Source organism: Cricetulus griseus, chromosome 3 (assembly GCF_003668045.3).
Source record: "Cricetulus griseus strain 17A/GY chromosome 3, alternate assembly CriGri-PICRH-1.0, whole genome shotgun sequence".
Taxonomy (NCBI): Eukaryota; Metazoa; Chordata; class Mammalia; order Rodentia; family Cricetidae; genus Cricetulus; species Cricetulus griseus.
Genome location: NC_048596.1, coordinates 10,833,900 through 10,853,891, shown reverse-complemented (window position 1 = coordinate 10,853,891; position 19,992 = coordinate 10,833,900). Strand labels below are relative to the sequence as shown.

General features: G+C 42.6%; 1 protein-coding gene across 4 annotated transcripts in view; it reads right to left on the bottom strand.

Moving 5' to 3' along the window:
* The window catches only part of Sorcs1 (sortilin related VPS10 domain containing receptor 1), a 513,824-nt gene extending 498,916 nt beyond the window's left edge, over positions 1–14,908 (bottom strand). For 3 of the 4 annotated variants that reach the window (XM_035441778.1, XM_027407045.2, XM_035441779.1), the window contains exon 1: positions 14,333–14,890. In XM_035441778.1, the coding sequence (XP_035297669.1) occupies positions 14,333–14,890 (558 nt within the window). Of the gene's footprint in view, positions 1–14,332 lie in introns of all 4 variants that reach the window. The other variant, XM_027407047.2, reaches the window with a different exon arrangement.
* Between the last annotated feature and the right edge of the window lie 5,084 nt (positions 14,909–19,992).

Genomic DNA, 19,992 nt, shown 5'->3' with positions numbered 1-19,992 from the left:
TGAGAACTGGAGAAATTGCCAGCAAGGAGATTATTTCCAACTACAGAAGATTTAACATGCAGACAGTTTCCAGAAATAGGAGGGAGCTGAGCAGACAGAGTGGACAGAGAACGGGCGGAACACTTCTGAATAAGAATTTGCAATGGATGGGAGCACATGGGCCTTTTAGGAAAGACCAAAGGACCACTCTGCAAATGTGGCACAGAGCTGACCACCGGCTCTCAATTGTGCTTGACCATGATGTTCTCCCAAGCCCTCAAACATGTAGTTGGCAAACTTTCCTCTGTAGAGGGTCAGAACATAAATATTGGGATTGATGGACTTACAGTCACTGTCACAACTACTGAGCTTTGTGGTTGTCACTGAGCGATGCACAGATATCAGGTGACTAAACTGTCCACCTTCCAGCTGTATCAAGAAGCAGTCACATGCCACAAAGTCTTCTTCTTTTGACTTGTCCAGTCACTTTAAAATATAGAAGCCATTAGTAACTTGTAAGTTACATAAATAGAGATGATGAGATGGCAAGTTTGTCCTACTATTCCTAAAATTCCTTCAGCAACAGACAAATATCATTTCCTACATATTCTCTAAAGCATTGTTTGGCATGCAAGTGTGTGTCTTGTGTATATGTGTGTGCTTGTGCATGTGTATGCATACCTGTGTACTTGTGCATGTGTATGCCAGAGAACAACTTGGGAGAGTTGGATCTCTCCTCCCAGCATGTAGTCCTGAGAATTGAACTCAGGCTATCGGGCTTGGCAACAAGACTCTTTACCCACTGGGCCATCACATCAGGCTACCTGCATATTCTTTACAGATGAAATGTAGGTTGAAGAAGAGATACTAGGGTGCTTGTAAACCTAGTGAGTTTTAAAGTCAAATATAATTTTCTCTTTCTTACTCTAAGATTTTTAATATAACTTAAATGCATATTTTTTAAAAAGAATCCTATATGAAATGCAGTCAAATTTAAGTAGAAGAAAGGGAATTCACTTCTAATTTAGGGCATATTGGACACACTTTTGTTTGAGAATGATGCAAACCAAGCATGCAATCTTTTAATAAAGAAGCACAAATTGTCAGGCAAAATTCCCCAAGTCACCACAGATACAGATCTGGGCTTCACAATATCCTGTCAAGCAGCACCTAGTCTAAGAATTACATGCAAATCAACTTGGGCATCAACTTCTCACAGGCTGTGAGCCCACTCTCACCCAAGAGGGACCTCCCACCCCCATCCCCAGCAGCTGTATTTACTCACCATTTCCCTCCTGCTAGTTTATATTTTTCCATTATCTAGAAATGAAACAAGGAAACCCACCAAAACAACTGACCAGAGCTAATCAAAGTTCACTGACTCCAGACTGTCAGCTGTGGAACCTACATAGAACTGAACTAGACCTCTTGTATGCAGGTGACAGGAGGTGGATTGGGCAGTTTATGAGGCCACTGGAAGTGGGTACGGGATCTAACCCTAGTATATGAACTGACATTTTGGATCCCATTTCCTATGGAGAGATACCTTATTCAGCCTAGATGGGGGGCGGGCTTGGTCAGGCCTCAGTGGCAAGGGACAGACAGCCTTACCGTCTCTGAGAAGAGGATGGCAGGGGCGGTAAGGCAAAGTTGTGGGGAGCAGGATGAGTGGAGGTAGGGTAAACTTGGATTTATATGGAAAATTACAAAATAAAATAAAATAAATAAAAAAGAAAAGTAAAGAAGAAAAAATGTTTGCTTTCTGGGACCTTTCTATGAATTTAATTTATATAGGTTGCCTCCTATTTGCAAGGAATAACCAATTAAGAATGGGTAACAGTGGTGCATAACTCTCTAGTGTACTCTCACTAGCTTTAAAATCACACTGGAGATATGTGTTGATGATAAGAGAGCATGCACCCACTAGTCCCGACGCATCTCACCCCCCACATTGCTAGGGGAGGCATTAAGATGACACAAACCCTCACCTTAAACTCAGAATAACCAGTAAGAATTAACATCACTGCTCAGCTAATCAAATTATTTTCTGAAGACTTTTGTGTCAGCAGGGGTGGTGATGAGAACATGTATGTGTGTATTAAAAAGGTCAGGGCAAATTTTATGACTTTGCTTCTTTTGGAAAATCAAATTCTTTTTATCTGGTTTGTGGTCAATAATCTAATGGAAAACTATAAAGCAGGGAATCTAATTTGTTAATTTAAAGCCCTATTAACCTTTGTCCCAAGTATTTCAGAGATTAAAATAACGAATAATAAAGAATGAGGTGTCAAACCAATAACAGCTTGGTGACTGCTAAGAACCTATGGTGAACCCAAGACCCAAGACACAGAGGGTTCAGAGTGGGCTACAACAGCCTTTTCTCCCACAGCAATATATTCTGTCTACAGTTTTCCCAACTTTGAATAAAGTCCCTGATAAATGTCATTTCCCTTTAAAACACAGCCTCCCACTCTCAGGCAAAATCACACCCCCCAGCCCTCTTTGCTCTAAGAGCACTTTGCATAAAACTCTATTAAGCCATTATGCACTTACCACACTAAATTGTATTTCATCCTGTTACATGTCTGTCTGTTTCTACGAGTATGTGCACCCTCCGGGCCAAAGATCAGGTATTTGTATTTGTAGCACTCAGCACTGACATAACAGCCACTTAAAAATTGCTCTGCTGTTTTCAGTATTATAAAATGCATATCCATGTTAAGTACCCAAAGTAACATAGACTGGTTACAACAGAAAAGGTTAAAATGCTGCCTCTACACCAACCAATCAGGCCCACTTCTCCAAACAAACATTCTTGAGAGTCTTAGCTGTGCAGAAATGTTACAAATACCCCTTCCATCACATAGCACACAGGTAACTCTCAAAGTCACAACACATGCAGGGCTACCAGACCTAAATTTGCTCCTTTGCCTGGCTGAGTGCTAAATCCTGTCAAACAACAGGCCAGAGGAGCTCTGAGGAGTGCAGTCTTCCTGGGAACCAGGAATGCTGTGCCCTTCTGATGGTTTGACTGTATTACAAGACTTTACCATCCAGTAGCCCTTCTCTGTCCTTATTTTCATCTTCTACTCTCCATGGGCTTACACGACCCTGCCACAACTCCATCTCTCAAAATGCCTTTCCTAATCTATGACCTTTCTGCCTCTATTTCTCAATTCTTTTTCTTCTCTTTTCCAGTCTCCCTCCTTTGTCACTCTATAATTCTGTCTCCACTTTACTGGTTCTTCTTGCCTTCTTTTCTCTATCTTGCTTAAAACATTTTCACCTATTATATACTGCAAAATCATTATGCTTCTGTACAAAGAGTATTTACAACTAAAAATGCTGGCCTGTGGCTGTGATGAATATCAGGGTTACATGTGATTTTTGTCTGCTTCTTAATAAACTCACATTGTTTGAATTATTTTTAAGTTACTTCAAAATAAAAATAAAACAGAAGAGCAAGTAGGTTGGTGCTATCTCTGTCTGTCTCTATGTCGTGTGTACTTTGTTAATCCATATTTCTGTCTTCATTACCCTTTCTCTTTCTTTCTGTTTCTTTCCTTTTCCTTTTTATAGAGACCACCATACTGAGTTCTGGCCAACAGTCACTAAAAATCTATTCCACTGACATACAAGTCTACCCATCTCACTTTTAAGAACAGAGACATCAATACCACCAAGTTATATGCATGTTGCTGTGAATCTTGAACACACACACTTATACATGCACACAGGTATACATCCTGAGCAGGTATACATGCATACAGAGAGACACAGTTGTACACAATGATCATGAATGTACTTATGTACCTATTTATTTTGTAAGTTAGAAACCAAGACCCAGATTAGACAGTGATATATCAACTAAAATGAAATTTCAGGGAAGTGTTGTCAGATGACTAACAACCTCAGGATTCTTTTTCCTTTGAATCATAATGGGTATGGCAGAAAAGGGGCCTGGTAATACCAGCTACTGTATTGTCAGGAAAAAGACAAGGAGTGCTCTTGTTGAAAAAAAAAAAAAAAAAAAAAAAAAAAAAAAAAAAAAAAAAAAAAAAAAAAAAAAACCCTGGGCACTGAACTGTCTCCTGACAACAGTGATTAGAACACAAACGGGCAACATGATGTGAGTGCTTTGTCCAGCTCAGTGCCTGAAGTCAGTTCTAATGAGGCCAAGTTCACAAGACTGTTTGCCCTTTTTGTTTTATTTTGCTTTTTAAAGTAACTTTTAAGAAGAACTCAAGCAAATCCTGTTTGTTGAGAAACAGCAAAAAAGCAGACCCCCAAAAAATCACATATAAATTGCAATGTTCATCATAACCACAGCAAACATTTTGAGTCATATGTAGATTTTAAAAAAAAATAAAAACATAGTTATGCTGTGTATATAGTAATTGAAAGGATTTCAAACCCTTAGTACATCTAAATACATTTACAGAACTTGGTATATGTGTGGGAACAACAAAACCCAAAATGCCCTTGAATTCCTGGGCCTTACATGGTAGTTTTTTTTATAATCTGTTTCTCTCTTTCTTGTGTTCTATGAGGTTTCACAATTCAAAATATGTGCCTATGAAACCAGTCTTTTCACAGCTCTAATAGTCTACACAGAAAGCTAGGTTTTGTTTGTTTGTTTGTTTGTTTGTTTGTTTTTGTAAGTAATAGCAAATAAAACAGGAACTATTTAAGAAGCAAATGCCAAATGGGAAGAGGTAGAGAAGTTGAAAAGGATGCCTCCCAATCAATCCCCCAAAACAAATGTCAGTGCCTGAGATGTCATGGTCTCAGACTTCACTATAGAGTGACAGAACTACAGTTGTAAAACATGGGGCTGGCAAGATATCTCAGCTGGTGAAGGTGCCCACTGTCACACCTGATGACCCAAATCAATTCCTGAGTTCAATGGTAGAAAGAGAAAACTGAGTCTTTTAAGTTGTCATCTGACCTACACATACTTAGAGGTGTGTTCATACACACTCCAATGTAATTAAATGATTAATGCAGAAAGACAGGCAACGTTATATCGTTATATATTATAAACATCTAGACTATACTTATGTACTATTGAAATTAGAAATAATATTAACAAAACAACGATGATAATGATAGCAGAAATAGTAACCCCTATTGGTTGCATAATGTATACTAGGGGCTGATTTAGACATTTTAATATTTAGCATCACTGTCAATCATCACCTACCCATAAAGGAAGAAGTAATGCAATTATATCAATCTCAAAAAAACAATTATTAAAATATGTAACAAATGTTTCATTATCATCCACATTTTAAAAGGGAAATTGAGGCATCGAATGGCAGTTAGCCAAATTTACATATTTACCAGATAACAAAGCAAGAAACTAAAGCAATCTCTAACTGTCATTACTACATTTTAAGTTACACATGCTTTTGCCAGTTACAATACATTTCTGCCCAGGTTATGACCAGAAGGGAAAACAATTTGCTAGTATATACTGGATGACAGAAACACGACTTGAGGAGACTATGCTGTCCCATGTGACCAACAAGACGTTCTACCATAGTTAAGCACTGGAAGTTTCCATTAAGAAGCTAGCAAGATCTATGTGCCTCAGCTCTTCATGGGAAGACATAGCATGTTAACAAAAATCACAATCATGCAAAGAGGGAGGAGCTTCATGGACCCTGAAGCTCAGTCCTGTGTGTCTATTGAACAATGTTCAAACTCAATGATCCCAGCAATTTCCAAGGGATTTTTCAAAATTCAAAGATTCTAGCATCTACTTCTTACCTGGGAATTCAAGAGTGCATCCCTTGGGACAGTCCTTTGGGAAATGCTGATGGAGGCACCTGTAACGTGTGTGCTCACCCAGTTAGAATCTCTCCATCATTTCAGCAAAATGCACATTAAAACAAGCAGGCTACAGAGATGTTTCTAAACCAGGGTGCTGGGCATGTCTAAAATAGCCTTTTAAAGTCCTTTAAAGATGCTAATCAAAAGTCTGTGATGGAATTACTGAGAGAAAGCAGGCTTTTCATAGGCAACAACACTCTCCCTTCAACCCCCCCCCACTCCACCCACACACAAACATGCAGGCCCTGGAGCAGTACTGATGGAACCAAATTTGGTGCCTCGATAGCCCAGGTTCCTCGGTCAGGGACTGATGCCTACTGGCATCAATCCATTTGCTCCAGGCATAACATGATTAGCTGGTTGTCTGATAACATGATTCATATTAGCATTTCTTTAAAACAAAAGATACAGTTGTCCACACTGTCACTGGAAGGTCATTAGCCAGTAGGGAGTAAGCAAAGAACACATCCTACACCTCTTCTCTCAAAACACCTGGAGGCGTGGCTGAGTGCAGCAGGCTAGCGTGGGTTTTTTCAGAGGTTAGGGATTTGATCATGCTGTATCCTGAAGCGATTGACTTCTCAGCAAAGCATCATCTGTCAGTGACCTGAGAATGGAGTAAGGCCAAAGAGGGTGCCCCAAATGTGTCATTTGTACTAAGACTTTCCTTATAAGTCCTCTTCCTTGACTTCTGGAGTTCAAAAATATCAAAAATAAACGCCTACAACGGGCAGCATGATCTAGCAATTAAAGCTTTGAATTCAAAGATGGCAAAAGGTAAAGCTCCTCTTGGATATTTCTCAGATGGGCAATCTTGGAAGAGTTTTTTAGTCTGGGATAGTCACAGATTTAGAGTGGAAACAGTGGCAACTAGTTTTTGAAGGGCACCATGAGGACTGCATGACATAAAGTGATGGCCCGTAACATGCTCTCAGTGAGCAGCTGCCCATTAACTTGGTGGCTATTTACATTATGAAGAGAGGTCTCTGGGCTGTCCATTAATTTGTCTTCACTGGATATTGAACACTGTCTCTAATAGGCAGCAAACCCACCTAACTTCTTCTATCCTAGAAGTTCTATGTAGATAAAAAGAAAGTGATAACTGGTGACTCAGTTTAATTCCTGAGCAAGTAAGATCCACTAGCATCAATCCTCATTCCTTCATGTTGACACTCTAGGTCCCCTTAACTGAGGCCACCTTTACTAATATTTTTAATTAGAACCCACTCATATAAAACTGTCAGGGAGAAAGAGGTAGCAGTATTCTACTCCTCACTCTCCCTCCCCAGCTACAGGAACCCCAGTCCTATGTAATGCCTTCTCTGCAGTGTGTTAGCATTAGCAGTGGAATGTAGATTTCTCATAGGTTACTTACTGTCAGGAAGCTCACTGCCAGAATGTCCCTTCACCTCTCTTTAAGATCACTATTTCAAGGCTGAAGGCCTACAAAGAGCAGGGCTTTCAATGAAGCCTCCTGCTCTGAAGCCAAAAGTAAATAAGCTAAACAGCTGAGCTCAGCTGAAGTTGAAGAGCTCAGAATTTTGGAGTCCCAGGGTCACCATGCACACTTCTCAACACAATGGCTACAGGTGCACAGACTTTACCTACCCCTGAGGCTAGCATGTTAACTGTGTTCTAACACCTGTCTGGCAAGCTCCTGGCAGTGCAGGGCTATACCAAGCATCAGCTGCATAGTGCAGCCAAATGTTTCTGGCTTTCTTAGTACACAAAATGATGTGTTTAATAGCAAGGCCATGGTTTCCCGCTCTCAGAAATGTAGATTGAATTAGTCTTTCACACATCACAGGATTGTAGTCTGCTGAGAATAAAAGTCAGGTAACGGGAGGAAAGCACCAGTCTTTGAGAACTGAAGCAATTTGTAAAGACAAAAATGGGCTGTAACTGAGCTAAAGGGTGAAAGCAACATTCAGGAGTGCTATAGAAGCAGATACATCATCTCTAAATGTAGAACTGTAGGAAGAAATACAAGTATTCATGTCCTTTCCTTGTTCCTCTCCTACATCTTAGAACAGGCTGCTTTCCTATTATCAGTGTTGTACAATAAGATTCCATCCCTGTGCCATCAGTTATTGAACTAGTCCAAGAATCCCTGATGGGGAATGTCCTTCTGTATTCTATTAATATATGTTTCTCTTCTTGGTTGATGAATAAATTCTGATTGGCCAGTAGCCAGGCAGTAAGTATAGGCAGGGCTACTGACTAGGAATGTTGGGAAAGAGAACACTGAGAGTCACCAGGGAGATGTCATGTAGCTACTGAGAAGGTAGGATACATGGGCATTCGCCCATAAAATAAGCCCATGTGGAAAACAGATTAATTGCTATGGGCTAATAATTAAGAGAGAGAGCTAGCTAGTAAGAAGCCTAAGCCATCGGCCAAAGAGTTTATAATTAACATAAGCCTCTGTGAATTTATTTGTGACTGAAAGGCTGTGGGACCAGGTGGAACAGAAACTTCATCTTCAAATCCCATTTGAGCAGAGTTTGAGCACCCCAAGAACAATCCTTCAGCTTCCATGGGACTGGCCTCGCCTCACCCTGATCACATCTCTTCTCTGGCACTACTTCAGACACAGCAGAGAGAAGACTTGGTCAGTTTCGCTAACAGGACTAGGAAATGCAGTATCCACACTGTCCATGCAGAACTGCAGGGAATACACTGAGATAAACACTTAGACAACACAAATCTTTTACCATACATTTAATGACTCATATAAGCTGGCAGGTGGGAAAGGACAAATTAATTTATTCTCTGGGTGCTATAGCTGAGGATGTATTTGACTAAAAACCTAAACAATGCCAAATCATTTGTGGGGGGGGAGGTTTATGTAGAAAAATATGTCAAAGTAAAAGTGAATGAATGATGACTTGGGCTGAGATTTAATGTCATGGCTTCAGGGACGTCATGGCTTTCAGTAGCCATGGCAGTTTCTGTTTACTGACTAGCCACAGAATATACCCAAGCTCACTGCAAGATTGATGTACATATTCTTTTCTTCCATTATACTTTTAAATCTCTTGTTAGGTTTTAAATTCTAACACAGGTTTTAATAAATACAGGCATATTTCCTAGATACGGGTAGTAAGGTGCATGCCTCTTCTCAACCGTTAACAAAATGCTTTTTTTACACTCTCTAATTAATTGAACTTTCCAGGTATGGGAAGGTTCTATTGAAGCACTCATGCTGCAGCAAAGCTTGAAGGCTTTCCCTCCAGGAGATATTAGGCCTCCTTTGAAATCCTACTGTGTGCTGCTTTGCTCCAGGAGACATGGGTCGTCTTCAGAGTCTTGTACGGATATTGGGTACAAGTCTGAAAGCTCTCTGAGGGTAAGGATCTCTCTCTCTCTCTCTCTCTCTCTCTCTCTCTCTCTCTCTCTCTCTCTCTCTTTCTGTGTGTGTGTGTGTGTGTGTGTGTGTGTGTGTGTGTGTATGTATGTGTGTGTTCCACTCCACAGACATGCCAATGCCAGCAAATAATGAGTATTTGGAGTCAGTATTTGTAAAATTAAAAGTAAATAAAATTTGTGTAAGGCTCTCATCACAATGTTGATACATGCCAATCAGTCCTGGCTTGTGAGTAGTTCTTCTTCTCCTTAGTAAATCCATTCATTTCACCTGCCTTTTCAACCAAGCATATGGATGTCTAATGAACTGCTTTAAAATGATGTGGATAGACTTCCAAGAGCTAATTTACTCTAGAAAATATCCATTGAAAATCTAAGAGGTTTTTACTTTCCAATTTTACCATTCTGGACTTCAATACAAAATACCATTATTAACACAAATATGTGATTAAAACAAATCCAGTAAACCATATGCTATTGTAAATCTATAAGTGCAGATTAAAATGTGTTTGTAAAGCTCAAAAAGTATGTGATTCCTCAGAAACAGATTTGCACATGGGTGTTGGGGGAAAGAGAACCATGTGAAAGGTGAGCTTTGTTTGTTTCCTTGATGAGAGATATAGGTCGTTGTGTCAGCCTCTCTAACTACACTTTAACACTCTAGTTAAATGTAGTGGTTTTCGGAGGTCTGAATGTTGAAAGAAGCTTGGAGTTAACCTTAAGGAACATGGCTATGTTCTAATTTATTCAAATCCTCACAGAGGATAAATTTGAGGACACAAAATTACAGAATGGCATGACTAAAGTAACCAGCTCTCTAATCTGTCATTCTCAGTTACCAGTAGAAAACATCTTTTCACCTAAAGAAGCATTGCTTGTTGAGTACTTGCCAACACGAAGTACTTGATACACTTGACATAAAATATTCAAGGAAAAATAAAAGCCATAGAAGCCATAGCACTCTAGTGTCTCAGATGAGGAGCCTAAGACTCAAAGAACTCAAGTGACTTCTCAGGGCAATGTGGTGGGAATCTGGAGAGTTAAGTCGGAACTCAGATCCATGTGCTTCTAATCCCAAACCACAAGGCACAGCACCACACGGCACCACATCACATCAGCATTTGTTAAAAACATAAAGGACCCACCTGAGAAGTAAGAATGTCAGCTTGCTAATGAAAGCTAAAAATCTTTATTTCACCTGATTTAAAAATAAAAATGAGTCAGGCCACAAGTGGAGGAGGGCAGGACCCATATCAAAACATTTTGCCAAATTACTGACACCCTCCCTCTTTATAAGATCTGATATGTCATTAAATAAGAAAAAAAAAGAAAGAATCTATTCCCAAAGATAAGCACAGAACTGAATGCTCTTAGGTTTCTCCCCCCCACCTTGAGTCACCGGTGCAGATTCCACCTCTCACAAAAGATGAAGAGGTGGGTGGATGAGAGAACAACCAACTCCCTAATTGCAGTGACTTCTGTGATGATAGGCATACAGTAAAGCACTTGCTTCTCCCCCAGGAGATGAAGCCTTCAGCCTAGGACATGCCTTCCCATCACCACCAGACACCAACTCAAAATGGGATTATGAATTAAACAGAGCCCAGAGGCTTGAGTGTTCTGTCTACCTAAAAGCTCCTAAGGCAAGCTTGTTGGAGGGGGCAGGGTGTCAGAGCAGGTGACTACTGATGCTCCAATCCTGCTCTGTGCATTCATGGATGATTTTCTCTTGGCTACCTTTACTCTTCCAGGGCCTAAGATTCCTCATCTATGTAAGAACTTCAACTCAAGATGATTAGGTGGGGTGGTGAATGAAAGATACTTGCCATGCCCCAGAGGGAACTCAGTTTACTCAGTGAGGATAAGTAGAAATAGCAACTCTAGAAACCATTAAACGAAAATTGACCAGGCCATCATACTCTCCGATGAGTACAACATCAACACCCTCATGGTGGAAAACCTAAGCCAAAAGTTCTGTTAACAAATCACTTAACACTATTGCCAGTGAGAAAGAGCCTGGGTGATGAATTGAGATATTCAAATTAACTTCAGCATAAAAATATGAAAGGGAGATATTAACACTTGTCACCTCCTTACCACCTACGAGGGATTTTATAGATTAGTGAGTATAGAACTTTAAAATCCCTTGGGATGAATGTATCAACACATAAAGCGCCCTGAACACATATATAGACAAATACATTTTGTAACACTCTAAGGATTACTATACAAATTTAGATCAGGGCACAGCATGCCTGGGATGAGTAGGATAGGGACAATATGTTCTTGCTTATGACACCAAGCTTATGACAAATGATTCATACCCAGCACCTTTCATGCCAGAAGATCTCCCCAGGTGTTCCACCAACTCTAACAACGGTTTCCATCAAGGGAGAAGGCTGCAGTGTGAAGGAAGCACACCACACCCACAAAGGAGGCACAACAGTCATGTCTCTACACAACTGTACAAGTCCCACAGCTGATGGGGCAGGAAAAAGAAGGGAAGGAGATGAGAGAGAAGCCAGTCCTGAGACTCTCACCAGTTTGATGGGCAGCCTAGAATGACTATGAATTTACTTCTTAAACTCGAGTGTTATTGTAATTCATGGCTCTTTTTTTAAGCACAGGATGCTTTTTCTAATGTGACACAGGCTTAGAGGTTGTGTTACGTGTATACCTGTGAGCTGGAAAGCAGGCCCTCGGGACAGTGGGGATATCAAAATAGAAAAACCTCCTGGGTATTCCCTGACATTGCCTTCAGGTTTAAATAAGTAGATTCCTCACTCTGGAGAAATACGATAAAATTGAGAACGGATCCAAAAGATTTCAGTCATAGTACCTACTTATGAGTCAGTCACTTGACATACATTTCTTGGAAAGTAATCGAGAAATGTCCCCCACTTTGGATGGATCCCACACCCACAGCATGAACAATGTCCTGTGGTAAAAACACCAGGGAGATGGTCAGTAATTCAGGTCTCCCTCTACTCCATTGCACAATGGTGTCCAAAAGTGTCTTTCTCAATCTTTCCTCTTTACAAAATACTTTAATGTTTCTATCTTTCAGGAGTCTGGTCCAGATAAGCAGGACTGGCTTTCTTTAATGGACCAGGATAAACACCGTTTCTCTTTCTTTAACATCTTCACAAATACATAATATGACAGAAAAAGTATTTATGTGAGATATTCAGAGCAGGAGCTGGGAGCGGAGTGAAGATAATGGAGTATGAGGCTTCAGAGTGTCAGAATCTCACTTGGTGGTTAACATAATTTGAATGTTCAAACCTTTAACACTCAGCATCTTCATTGTTTCCTACAGTTTCCTTCATTTGTCTTCCGGTCTGAGCCCTAACCCTAGTAAGCACCACTTGACTCATATATACATCTAAAAAAAAAAAAAATTAAAGCTGGCAGTGCTTGGCGCCATTTCTTAAATGGAGGTTAAAATTTGCCAAAGATCTTTCCAAGATCTTTTAAGAGATGAACTAAAGTAGAGGTCTAGTGGGTAAGTGATATTTTACAACTTGCATTGCATTAAAAGCTAGAAGTATTTTGAGTCCGAAGTTTTATCTTTCTTTTTTCTTCTTAATACAGCAAGACCTCATACATTTGTTGTACTCAAAATCTCCTCCTAAACCAGAGCTATGAGTTAATCAGTTAAGGGAGCCTGAGTTAATCAGCCAGCACAGAAAGCCTCTAGTTAAAATGAAGGGGTCAAATTTAGTAGTTACGACCCAAAAAGACATGATATTTAAAGGAATGTACCAGGATAAGAGTGTCCAGAACTTGAGTAGAAAGAATTTTAGCTTTTATTTTTTATTAAAACCATTCCTGAGAGCCACCTGGACCAGTAGCCTCTGTCACTGTGTCATGAAGCCTCCACTGGAAAGAAACCCAGGCTGTCCTCAGTAGAGCATAGGCTAGATCACCAAATGCACGACACCATATATTTCAAAATCTTCTCAACTCTCATTAAAACCCAATGATGAACACAGCTCAGTGAAGTGGCACTTGTTGGCCAGGTTCCCGGCATGCGCAGCACAGCAGAAAACATTTTCAAAGGTACCAGGTTGCATCGACTGTGCTCATTGTAGACACGGTCCCCATCACCCAATGGAAGCTGCAACTGAGACCCCCCCCCAAAAAAAAAAAAAAACCTTTAACTTTTCCTGTCGGCTTCCACAGCAGCCTCGAGAACTTCACACACTTTTAAAACGTCTTCAGTTATTACCATCAAAGCTGCTTCTTTACTATTTCAGAGCATTAAAGTTTCTACGTTTGGGTAAAATGGTACAGCTTCCTCAGATTTCAAACATCCAGGCTTTTCTGAAAATCTGAGGCTTCTAATAGAATCAGAGACTTGCACCCTAAATCTCCCACGGCCTGAAATCCCTTCCCTGTCTTCATAAGGGACATTCAAATCTCTATTTGAGCTCCTCTCTAGAGGAGGTCAGTCGGTGGGAAAACAGGGAGTTGTTGTCACTGAGTCTATCTATCTGATCTTCCCCAGGCTGACCATGCTGGAAAACAACTGCCCTTTCATGGGCTAGAAAAGCCCTGGCTCTCAAAACGCACTTGCTAATGCTGTCGGAAGATGCTGGGGAGGCTCTGCACTGGAACTTGCATCCATTTGGTCCACAAATAGATAATAATACTAAAGGGCACCTTATATCGCCCTGCAGTTCGTCTCTCTGGGGGCAGAATAAGGGGCCATGCGTCCTGCATAAAAATTAAATGAAAAGCCCACGCATGCGACTTCTCTGTGGGCTCCATAAGTCTATCCAGGTAAGGAAAAGTCCCTGAGGGAATTTCAGTGGGCTTGGATATTTAACCCTTTCATCTCTGCATTAAAACTACTTTAACACACCCCCGCACCCCGTTGTTGGTCTCCAGTTCCACCCAACAGTGCCACTGAAGAAATAAAAAAGATCTGCCCGTTCAGTTCCAGTTTCAACCTTGTGATTTGGAAAAGATTCTGACGGTGGGGGTGGGAGGGCTCCCTAGTAGGCACCATTAACTCCTGAGGGAAGCCAGCTGTGCAGCATCTCCCAAGTCCAGAAACCTCTTTCCCCCAAATTCTCCTTCAGATGGCACAGTGGAATGTAACCCTTTCCTTCTCTCACCCCTTTGCCCACAGTTCCATCCTACTCACGCTGCTGTTGTGGCCAGACCAGTGGACCATGGCTTGGTTGTGTGCCGAGTCTCCAGTCAGCGCAAATGTCGTGCTGGTCAGTCTCAGCTCCTCCATCCGGAAGCGGGTGGCTTTGTCCAGGTCCCGCGCGCCAGTCCCAGGCCCCTGCTGCCCTCCATCCCTTAGCATGCCCCGGCGGCTCCGACTCGCACCCTCTCCAGGTTCAGTCTTCTCAGCATCCGCTCCACTCCGTCTCTTTCGTCCAGAGCGTGAAGCGGTCGCCACTGACACCCCGCTGCCCCCAGCTCGCTCCAGAGACAGCGCCCGGTCCCCGGGGGACACTGCGAACAGGGGTCTCGAGAGGAGGGGCGGGGGCGTGGCAGGGGCTCGACCCAGCGGTCCCGGGTGAGGGAACCCTCTTGGGGTCCGGGTCCAGCGTGGGGTCGAGCCGGGGTGCTGCGAGGGGCAGCAGGAGCGGCTGCTGCAGACGCCGGGGGCTAAGAGCACCAAAAGCCCCGCGCCCGCCAGGAGCGCGCTCAGCCGGGCCGGGGAGCCGCCGCCGGCGCCAACTTTTCCCATGTCGGGAGCGGAGAGGAGCGGAGAGGGGGTCCCGGAGCGAAGGCAGGCGGCGGCGCGGGGCTCCGGGCTGACGGCGGCAGGATGTGCGCTCAGAACCCCAACTCCATCCAAGTTGGGCCGCGGCGGGGCGCGCTGAGGCGGCGCCGGGCAGGTGGCTGCCGCTCGCCCAGGCTGGGCTTGTGCGGAACGAGCGCGCGGGCTGGGATGGAGCTGATGCGAGCCGCCGCCGCGCGGGGGTGGAGCCGAACTGAAGTCACAGGCGGAGCCGGCGCCTCGCGCTGGCTGGCGACGCGGGAGGGAGGGGGGGCGGGCGCTGCCAGGGCTCTGGGCGCTGCGTCCCGCTGCCGAGCTGCTCTGCGCACTAGCCTGCGGGCACCGGCTCTGCTGACAACGACCCTCTCCTAGGTTAGCGGAGTCCCCGCAAGCAGTCTGTGCATCCGTCCCCTGGGGGCGGCCAGCCCCAGGCTCCCGGAACAGGCGCTATAACTAACGGGTTTCCTATTCCTGTCTCTCTCTCTCTCTCTCTCTCTCTCTCTCTCTCTCTCTCTCTCTCTCTCTCTCTCTCTCTCTCTCTCTCTCTCTCTTTCTCTCTCTCTCTCCGTCTCTCTCCCTCTCTCTCCTTTTCCTTTTCCAGTTTAGGAGATAAGGCTGTGTAGGCTCTTGTTCTTTCCCCCTTTTGAAACTGGATGAGTTGGCATCTAAGTCCTTACTCTGAGCAGAGCTTGTGTGTCCTGGCTTGCAAGAAGATCCCAGAAAGCAGCATTGAGCGATGTAATTAACCGACGTGTGTGTGTGTGTGTGTGTGTGTGTGTGTGTGTGTGTGTGTGTGTGTGTGTGTGTGTGTGTGTCCTCCTCAGTTCATGCACATGTATATAGTTGGGAAGATTCTCTTTTCCCCTCTGTGATTCCTCCTACACTCCTTTCCTGGCCTGCTGGAGTACTCCTGGTCATTGGATACAGTTGCACTTAAAAACTCACTTTTAAAGTTAAGGTTCCCAAGTATTTTGTAGCTATATACATCACTTTCGAAGAGGGAGACTAAACTTGAAAGAAGTGACCTGTTTGGGGTTTTATTCTTGGTGCTTGGCAACAGTGCAGTGAATGGTAGGAACTGGAGATGATTGACTAAGTGTGAGTTGTGAGCTTGTTATAGATCTGTGTATCCAACAAATATAGGAAAGGCTTTGTTTGTATCCATCCCGTGTCGCCAATGTCCAGCACAGAGCTGCTAACACGTGTGTTTGGATCCCCTTGAGCAAGTCAGTGCTTCATGGTGTTTGCTGTGGGACCTCAGGCAAATGAGCTTCCTACCTGTTAAATGAAGTGGTTCGTTAGATGACCTTTAAAATCCTTTCTGAGCCTAAAATTCTGTAATTCTATGATTATAATATCAGCCTACCCAAATCCCCTGATACTGTTCAGAAGCTCAGATAAGAATTTATAGTAGGTGAGAGGGCTTTGAAAATTACAAAGGGTTTCTCAAAAGCCAAGCCCTTTCAAATTGATAGTTATTTCTAAGGTTTGAAATGCCTTCGAATCTCTTTACCATTTTCATGTACCAGAATACATCCTCTTAAGCACACGAGAGCTATGAAATTATTGAAGGAATGTGGATGGATTAATACATGAAATAAAATGTTATGGCATTATAAATATTATAAAAAGATGTTATAAAATATTGCTAATTCCAGTTTTCATTTTTGTTGTTTCACCCTTAGAATCACCATATTTCTCTATAGAATTCTAAGTTTGTAAAAAACTCCACTTGAAAGTGATACACGGTGATAATTAATCTTCAGTTAATGAAAACTTCCTAATGATGCTCCAGAGGACAACTTTTATGATAAAAATCCATTCCAGAGAGATGTCACATAATGATTGCTCTGACAGCTCATGCCTGTAATCCCATCCTGTGAGACTGAGCCAGAATGAGCTCCGCTGAGTGAAGGCTAGCATAGCTACATAGCTACAGTGTGGGATCTTGTGTCAAAAAACAAATAGACTAACAGTTCTAAATTGTTTTAAGACCCAAACAGCAAAGGAGTAAGTTCACAGGGACTGCTTACATCAGAAACCACCTAAACTTGTCCTCTTGCTATTAAAAGACAAAGGTTCCTAGAAACTCACCATTGTTATACAAATGGAAAACACATTCCATCAGGTTGTAGCCTCCATGGAAAGACTAGAGCAGGAATCCTCTCTTCTCCCCAGGCTTCCAGTCCACTCTGCCAAAGCCCTGATTGGCTTGTTTCTCCCCTCAGAAAGGGATTTAGAGCAAGGCAGAGTTATCATTTGCTTAATGCTTTCTTTCCATACTCTGTTAGACTTCTTTCCAATCTGGGTGAATGTAGGAGTTTCTCCAGGAAATGAAAAACCCAGAAGAAACATTCAGAACCCAGTAATTTCCCATCCAAAAGAGAGGACTGGAGAAAAGCAAAACTGGGAAGAAGAAACTATCTAGAGTTTCCCAGTCTTAGATATTGCTTCACTAAAATTTTAGTTTTAAAATAGATTTCTTCCTGAAAGAATTGAAAATGGTGAAATGGAGCAGAATTTTCTGCCTATCATATACACTGATCAACTTTCCACAAACATGTGTTAAGATGATTCCCACAAAAGCCAGGTGTGGGACTTACTTCTAATTCAATCAATGAGGAAGCTGAGGATTGTCCAGAGTTTAAGTCAGCCAATGCTACATAATGAGTTATAGGGTAGTCCAGGATGCGGAGTAAAATCTTGTCTCAGAGAAAAAAAATATCTGAACAGTAATAAAAACCAAAGGGGGAAAAAAAAAAACAAAACAAGAATGATCACTCTAAAGTGACTATAGCTCAGTCACCTAGACTTCATTGAAGACAGGCAAAAGTTTTAAGGTTAATCCCCATCATCCATTGGTGAAGATAAAAATCACACAAATGTGGATGAAATTGGCCCCAGGCAACACTGCATTTATGTATGTGTGAATTCATTTTATTTCCCAAATGACTTCTATCAACAAGCAGTAGGAGACAGTACGAAAATTTCCTAACCCATGCGTCCCCATTGTTAAAAGTCCACAGCAACTGGTGAATGTCGGGGAAGTCTGCTTCACACTGTTCCGTTAACCTCTACTGTATAAGTTATTATGTTTTTACCCTCATTGGAGCATTTTTGTTCATACGTTTGTGGGTATACCTGCCAAGGTGTGAGTGTGGATTTCAGAGGATCATTGTGGGTAAAGGGTTCTTTCTTTCTATCATACCACTTTTGGGATGAAGCTCTTGTCCTCAGGTTACCCATCCCAGCAATTGCCGGTGTGCTGAGCCATCTTACAGGTCCCAATAGATATCGTTATTATTGCACTGTGAAAATGTTATTAGAAAACTAATGTCACAAGCCTGAAGAGATTGTACATTGATGAATCCTATGAATGGGTTTTTAATTTTGTACATGAAAGAAAAGAAATGCTGTTTAGATCACCATCAAATGTTTCATCAGGAATAGTGCCTTGGCCTCTGTCCTGTGTCAGTCTCTTAATAGTGACTTCTAGGGTGATTTAATCTTGTGCTTTTTTTTTTCTTTGCTTGCTAGTAACACCCCTCAAAAAGTTATGTGAGGATAAGATGATAGCAGCCTTAGTAATCTGCTCTTCTCCCCAATGTCTCCCTCAGTGCCTGGATCATTAAGAGCTCACTAAAGGACAACTGCCTAGCTCTGTAGAAACACCACCCACATCTCACCTAGCAGGAAACACTGTAAATCAGATGTACTCTCTGTGTGAGACCCTGTGCTCCAGCCTTTAAACGTACCAACTTATATGGCTCCTGGGTGAGCTTTCTCTCAGCTAGATATTACCATTTTCTCCACTTTGCAGAAGATGTCAAACAACTACCACCCAGGGTCACATTGTCACTTAGTGCCCAAGGCAAGGCTTCTGCATAAACATGCCTCTCAGAATTCTCTCTACTCTAAATTCGGCTAGCAGACAACACTTAGTGACTTTCTAAGGATGTGGCACTCAGAAAATCTTATTCCCAGTAACATTGAACAAGCAATGCTGTAAAAAGCAAGGGGCTATTTTATGGAGGGACAGGAGGTACATGTATCAGTAGTCCATATCCACTTGCCTTTATTTGGTGTGCATGAGGAGGTCATGCTAAGCAAGGTGGAATATTCATCACTGCCAAAATCACACTGTACTAATTCTTTGTGTTTTTTGAGGTAATGTCTCACCACGTAGACCAGGCTGGCCTCAACCTTGTGATCCTCCTGCAGTCTGCCATATATGGGATAATAAGCAGGTGCCACTATGCCCAGCTTTCAGGTCAGCTCTTACATTCTTTGGTCTGTCTTCCATTGCTCCTTTTCTGATGGATTCCTTGACTTCACATTGCATTAAAGCATATCATAGGCTTCCTTGTAGAGGATGCTGTAGCCACGCCTGCTTAGGGGCGGGCTACAGGTGTGCCTGACCACGCCTGTGAGGGCGTGGTCAGGGTGAGGTAGGGAAGGTTTGAGAGTGAAGGATGCATACTTGGCGGGCCCTTCTTTGGCTTTCATCTTCAGCTTGCTGTACTTACTGCTGCCCGCCAGCTGGCTTCGCTCTGTAAGTAAGGCTTTTCCCTATTAAATTCCCTTGTATTTTTACCTGGCTCCATATTGGTAATTTCCCATATTACTTCCTCACTAGGACAATGTCTCTTAATAGCTCACAAATACTTGGCTCCCCTGGGATGCCATTGAGACAAGGTGTTCTGCATTTCAGACGGATGTCATGAAGAACTGCAGAGGAAAACCAGGTAGAACAATGTGCAAGCTGTTTCCATACCCTGCCAAGGGAATGATGGGGACAGTTTAAGCTGCCCTTTAAAGTGCTTTCAGATATCCCATCCAAGGACTAACCAGGCCCAACCCTGCTTAGCTTCCAAGATCAGACCAGATTGGGCATGTTCAGGGTGGTATAATGCCATCTTAGAGCCTTCATCCAGTACCTGATGGATGCAGAAGCAGAGATCCACAGCCAAACACTGAGCCAAACTCCAGGAATCAAGTTGTAAGGAGGGGGGAGTGATGAGCAAAGGGGTCAAGACCATGCTGGGGAAACACACAGAAACAGCTGACCT